This window comes from Morone saxatilis, unplaced genomic scaffold (assembly GCF_004916995.1).
Source record: "Morone saxatilis isolate NCDOM2014 unplaced genomic scaffold, NCSU_SB_2.0 Contig17, whole genome shotgun sequence".
Lineage (NCBI taxonomy): Eukaryota > Metazoa > Chordata > Actinopteri > Moronidae > Morone > Morone saxatilis.
The window spans coordinates 3,759,414-3,766,137 of NW_023339729.1; the positions used below are offsets into that span (position 1 = coordinate 3,759,414).

The window sequence follows — 6,724 nt, forward strand, 5'->3', positions numbered from 1 at the left end:
GCAGTTCCACCCTCTTGTCCAAATATGGTTACTTCTAGTTCCAAAAAAACAATATGGTGACGCCTATAATGCCAAACTCGAGGCTTCAAAACACAAGTCCACAAACCAATGGGTGGTTATATCCATTACTTTATATATGTCCGTAGGCTTCCAGTCTGATTTAATCTGATCTTATTTTAAATGATTTGAATAAGATCTCTGCTGCACCTGTATGACTTGTTTACCAAAAAGTGTACCTGTTTTTTTCCCTCTGGCCTGAAATGTAAAATGTAATTTAGTAATTAATTTAGTAATCCACCCATGTTAAAAGTACATCAATGTTGTAATCCATCATCGCCATAGTAACACTGACAAAAATAAACCGTGTTGACGTATTTTTAAAGGGCAGAATAGGCAGAATGAAAAAAGGGCATTATGGAGGACTGAAATAAAAACTTGTGCTGTGTTATTTTGTGTCAGAGGTGGACAAACAGACAGTTAAATGTCAACTGTACCAGAAACTATATCAACAATTTTAGAAACAAGATTTATGATGAAATTACAATATGGACAACATACAACAAAAGTGTACGTAAAAAACTAGAAGATAATATTGAGATACCTGATGTAATTAAGTGGAACTTAGAACTAGGTGAACAGTTAAAAGAAGAAGACTAGAAAAACACATATAAAGTCATACATAAAACAAATTCTATATTATGGTATTATATAGGTATTAGAGGAGTATTCATGGAAAATATACATAAGATTCTTCATCAAGCCAAAAATACAAACAACATTTACCTCTATTATGAAAATGTTCCAAATTAAACACATATTTGAACTGTAATGTATTATTTTAAACATACCAGTATGTGAACTCAAGAATGGGAGAACTTATACAGGATACTTAGGATTGCGATTATGAAACCGATAACCAGGGACTGGTTAAAACCTCCTCCACCGTCATTTAACAACTCAAAGTCAAACGTTTAAACAACATAACAACATTTTTAAAAAAAGGAAATAATAATTTATACAATATATCATGAACATGAATGTTTAATACTGTGGAATAAATGGATTAAATATGTGGATAACAAACACATTTTTTTGTAAACGCTTGCACTCTTGCAATTAAGAGAAACGAAAAGCTGCTAGAGCTGATCCCTTTCAGGACAAACTCAGTGATTTTTAACATCCAGTCATTCTTTAGCCATGACTTACAGTTCTGTGCTTCTATATTGTATGTGTCACCACTCACTGCTGCTTACAAAGATACTATTTTGCACGATGAATAAACAATGCATCAAATGTGCCACTGCATTTGTTCAAATGATAATAATAAAACAGTTAAAAAGCAGTCAGCTATAATATAAGAGCAATCTGAACTTCTTGCTCAACAAATGCTGTGCAGAAGAGAATCAGAAATACCTAAAGACTGTCAAACAGTAATGTACAGTAGCCTATATTACAATATACATATTCTTTATCTATATTAATATATATTAATCATGACTCCGCTTTCACTGTCTTCCTTAGCACATGGAGTTTGTGCTTGTCATCGCCTGACCAACCTGTTAACAGGTTGTCGTATATGGAGGGGAGACTTTAAACCCTGTCCCTGTTAAGTCTCTGCTGGCTGATCTGAATAGCATCTTTCGCTAGTTGTCAACTGTCTTCTGGTCAATGACCAGTTGATATGAATCTTGAGCTAAGAGACAATTAGCTTAGCTTAGCATAAAGAAGGGAAATGGCTAGCCTGCCTTAAAAATCTGCTGAAAATAGACATTCAAAACAAAAAAAATTACACTTTGGTTTTGGGTTTTGATTTTTGTACTAATTTAACTCAACTTGCCTTGCCTGGGGCCCACTTTTGAAAAGTGACAGGAGGACAGGGGCCAATTTATAAACAAATAATTCATTAACAATATTTATCAGAGGAAAAGGAGCAGGAATAAACATTAGGATCATCTCTTTTCTTGCGGTGCTACCAGGCTTATACTGCACTGAAGCTAGCATGTTTTTCAAGCTTGTATACAGCAATTGTGATTTGGAAAATTAAACACAGTGGTTTAGGATTGGTAGGAGGTGGCAAAACAAAGGTAAATTCGGACATTAAGTTGAGTATCATGGCATTAAACAAACAGTGTAATATAGAGTGAGCTTTAGAGCTGCTGCCAGGTGCATTAGCTTTGGAGAGAGCCAAGCTAGCAGGCATTGTTTCCAGTCTTTATGCTAAGCTAATCATCTCCTGGCTCCGGTTTCATATTTAACAGCCATAGTATAAATCTTGTCATGTAACTATTAGCAAGGAAGCGAACATGTCTAAACTATTCCTTCAACAATGTCACTCATTAATAATGACTTCCAGTGTGGTTTGCATGCTTTATAACTGGAGCATGATACGTCCACCCACGTTGATAATGGAAGGTTCATATTTTACTCTACTTAAACATCAGCTGACTGGGTTGGGGCATTTTCCTCATCCTCCTCAAGAAGCTTTGTCTCCTCTGCAGGTTGGTCAGGTTTGCTGGCAGCCTCTGACTGGTTGACTGTCCCGTTGGTGGGGGTAGGGGTTATCTCAGTAGGGGTGTCAGCCTGAGTAGCAGCTTCCTCCTCCTGTTCTTGATAATACTCAAGCGTTTTCCTCTTAAAGCAACCCAACTTGAGACAGACAAGAAAAATGATTAGATCACCACCCCACTGAGACACATTTTACAGCTGAAATGCATTATTGTTATGTTTTTAATTCAGTAATTAACATTCAAGCAACAGCTCTGCATATGAAGATAGACGTCTGTATTGTATTTCATGTGGTGGGATAGTGGTTTGGAATTAAACTCTTCAATTTGAAAACTGACTCTCACCTTAAACATGATGATTGTGATTATGATCAGAAGCAACAGTCCCAATACAACACCAGTTAAAATGATCAGCAGTTTATCCGGGGGTATTACAAACTCAACTCGAACTTCTACCTGTTGGCAGAGGAAAATAAAGTTTTATGGAACCTTATTTGAATGATCTAAAATGTCTTGTAGATAAAAATGTTTTGGCTGCCAGACTGAGAGAGTGTACCGATTTCATTACTGGATTGTTGTCTTTCCTCATGGCAGCAGGTTTCTCCTGTTTAAAACCATTTTTATTCTGTGGTTAATTAATATGATAAATTACAGAAAAGCATTCAAAATCTTTGAAATGGCATTACTGTGGTCAAACTTCAACATACCTCTTGTTTATGAGAATCCAGCACGTATCGTTGATTGTCATACCTAACTTGCATAAAGCTTTTAAATTTAACATCTGCACTGTCTCCAGTATATCGTTTAAAAAAGGCAATATTCTGCAAAGCAAGAGCATGTTGATTAATAATATATTCACCACTTTCAATGGTAGGTCTCCTTTATATGTGGTGTGTATCCTGTCTGTGTGTTTGTGTGTACATACCTCTGCGTGATGTTTGAGATCCTTAAATTGTACATCTCCTGACAATCGAAACTCAGTTGCTGATTCTTTGTCCAGGATGAAACTGTTACAAACTATGCTTTTGCAGTGTGTATCTGGTGAGCAGTGCTGTAACACAGCGACAGTTCATTTTATTAAAGGGGTTTGTAATTTCAAGACATGAACAGTTAAAATATTTTGATACTAAATATGTTTGACTTACTTCAGACTTCGTGTCAATCATGCCTGTGCATTGAGTTTTGTTCTTAAAAAAGAAAAGTAATTGGTACGCATTAAGGATTTATAATTCTATTCACAGCAGCAGCAGCATAATAAGTGTAAGTAGTGTTCTGGCAGTCACCAAGTTACCTCCTTGACAAAGACTTGAGAGTTCTCGATTTCAAAGTTATGTTCCAGTTTAGCTGGGAAGATTAGGGACACATTCACAGGAAAAGACTTCCAACCAGGATTAGATATCTGCCAATAGTGAGAGACAGTTGGTCAATTTTAAAAGAACAGATCGACATTTAGCAGTGCCTCAATTGGACCAAAAAAGGTGCCAGTACCTTAATTCAGCACCACCCTAACTCTAAAGACAACATAATTCTAATTCTTTTGCCATTTTTTAAATCAATTTTAACAAAGACATGTTCTTTCTTTTCTTGTCTTTCTGTCTCATAAAGACAAAGAAGGGTACATTGCGCTTCTGTATGAGACATCAAGGGGTATGACAAAGCAGACAGCCAAAGTTTGTGACTAGCTAGTGAACACAGTGAAGTCTTTAGCAACTGAAGAGCCAGACAATTCACCTTATCAAAGCCCAAACCAGAGAAAAATAGTGATAGTGATAAAAATGTGTCAGGTGACCAGAAACACGACTCCAAATGAATGCTAATGTTGCCCTTTGTCTGCTTGATGTACAAACAGGCAACTGTTTGCTAAAAAGTTCGTCTTTATAACGTCTTTATCAGGACATAATCTGTCAGTGTTGTGTGTGGGCTGCTTGTTCAGCTGCCCCAAAGCAGCCAAAAAGTTCCCAAATTGCAGCTTAATTAGTACTTAATGATCAGATCAAGTTTGCTATTGGAGTGGAAGGTTGCTTCTTGTTGTAATTTACGGCCTCACCTCATATATAGCAACCAATTTCTTAGGTGCAGTATCCTCTGTTGTGAAGTTCAGATAGGTGGTGGTGTCTTCTTTCCTGAAAAGAATACAGGATGATCACAATATGCAGGCATCTGTGGGATGATTATTAATTACTAGTCACATATAAGAACTACAGTTACAAAATACTATTTATGCGAGTAGCGCCACTTACACTGTTACTACCATTTTAATTGCAAATTGTACTGGGATGCTTTTGGTCAGGGAATTGGTGCTGGTGGAGTTTGCATTATCACTGAGGATGTAAAAAGAAATTCTTGTGAATATTAAACATGAAATATGTAATTATGATAGTAAATAATATTTAATCATACAGAGTAAATGTAAGTAAATATAAGAAGGCCTGTACCTTTTTCCAGTAATGGTGATCAAAACAGTGTCATTCCACTCTCTCTCAGTCATGATGTGGAAAGAAGTTTTAAATGTTGCCTTCACAGAAAAAAATACTATAATGTTAGATTATATTCAATGAGAAAATTACTACAGTTTCAAAGCTTCAGGTCACAGCTCTTGATTTATGCAACTTTACTTCTGCCAGCTATAAGAGTGGCTGGCTGCAGTATGACTCACAACTGATCTGCTGCGATACACAGGAAGGCTGATACCACATATAGTTTTGTCGAGGACTCCTTCTAGACCATTACAGCTGTGGGGTGTTGATCTTGTCGCCTGTTTTAAGAAAGAAACGTGTAAATTAAGACCCTCAGGGAATAAAAGCTTTCAGTTTGGATTCAATGCTATGGCGTTTGTGTGAACATGACTGTAGTTTGGTATGGTATGTTTATGTAAAGTTTAAAGAGAGAGATTTCCAACAGTATTAGTTCTTAGGGTTTGATTATTGATTCATATTGATGAAAAACACTCCTAAAAACCCACATCCTGCATGAGTTTCAAATCCGCCAAAGATTTTCTGTTCCATTTCCTCTGCGCGTTTAAAGGCACAGAAATTTTTGCGAAAATGTGTGAAAGAAAGCTTTGCAGTAGTTGTGCAATTGACATAAGCAGGGGTTCATTTAATAAATGTCAGTGTTTTTCTGACAGTTTTTACACGTAATAAATTTGCCAAAAAGTGCATTATATATTAATAATCTGATCCGTTTACATGCAGTTTAAATAAAAGGGCAGAGACATGACAGGGTGTTTTAGTAATAGCGTACTGGGAAGAGAGTGCCAACAACCAACAGCCTACTTCCCTTGAGTCCGACTGTCTTCTATTCAACTCCACAACCCCAGCCAACGCTGACTCAAGTGACATCACTTGAGGTAATTTATCAGACTTTGTTCAGTTCCCTCTGAAGCTATGCACAAAAGAACTTATCTAACTTTTTCACATATGCAGTAGTACTCCCCAAGATCTGCAAACAGACTTTGATGTGTAAAAGTGCCCTTTTAACAAGTAGATGCAGGTGTATATAATGCCCAATAAGGGGTGACGTGACATAGAAGTTAATTTTTTTTGTCACCTCTGTAACAGTCATCATAGAGAAGGAGAGTCCTGGAGGATAGTGCATTGAAAGGCTGGTGTTGTACGAGTCATCACCATGATTCGACAGTTTTATAGACAGGTTGAAGTAGTTATCTTCTGCCACCAATAATGTCTGGGTCCTAAGAGAAAGAGAGTACTTCTTACATTTTGGTCATATGATGTTAAGATTACAGTTGCTGTGCTGTGTTTACCAGATATACGTACATTAAGATGAAATCCACCTCAAGTTCAGCAATACAGGTGTCATTTTTTCTGCAATGCTTTTCAAAGGGAATCTGTAAAAAGATAAAAGATTTTTTGACATGTCATGCTTGAAAATACAGAGAAAGCCAGATGGTCAAAGTGGTGTAAACAACACAGGATTCCTTTGCAACACAATAGACGAACAACATAGGTCTTGTGCTTAGGCAACTTTAAATACATAGAACAGTGCTTGCAATCAATGGCTCCCAGCTGATGATGATGATAATGTGACTGACATATAACAGAAAATTGACCTGACAAGCTGTTCTGCACTGTCAATCTACCACCGAACTTAACCTGCCAGTTATCAGCCATGCAAAGAACAATGACCCACTCCCACTGTAGATAAAGGGCTAATTCTAAGGTAACAAAAACAAAATTTTTAGGTGATTATACATTAATGAA

At 36.7% G+C, this 6,724-nt stretch overlaps 1 protein-coding gene across 1 annotated transcript in view; it reads right to left on the bottom strand.

The window, feature by feature from the left end:
* Positions 1–512: 512 nt before the first annotated feature.
* The window catches only part of zmp:0000001082 (integrin alpha-M), a 17,495-nt gene continuing 11,283 nt past the window's right edge, over positions 513–6,724 (bottom strand). The window contains exons 16-28 of the mRNA XM_035659533.1: positions 6,281–6,351; positions 6,054–6,195; positions 5,161–5,259; positions 4,940–5,019; positions 4,745–4,825; positions 4,552–4,627; positions 3,796–3,903; positions 3,650–3,691; positions 3,430–3,555; positions 3,212–3,325; positions 3,061–3,108; positions 2,850–2,960; positions 513–2,646 (exon numbers count right to left, since the gene is read on the bottom strand). Of these exons, the coding sequence (XP_035515426.1) occupies positions 2,431–2,646; positions 2,850–2,960; positions 3,061–3,108; positions 3,212–3,325; positions 3,430–3,555; positions 3,650–3,691; positions 3,796–3,903; positions 4,552–4,627; positions 4,745–4,825; positions 4,940–5,019; positions 5,161–5,259; positions 6,054–6,195; positions 6,281–6,351 (1,314 nt within the window). The 3' untranslated portion in view covers positions 513–2,430. The remainder of the gene's footprint in view (positions 2,647–2,849; positions 2,961–3,060; positions 3,109–3,211; positions 3,326–3,429; positions 3,556–3,649; positions 3,692–3,795; positions 3,904–4,551; positions 4,628–4,744; positions 4,826–4,939; positions 5,020–5,160; positions 5,260–6,053; positions 6,196–6,280; positions 6,352–6,724) is intronic.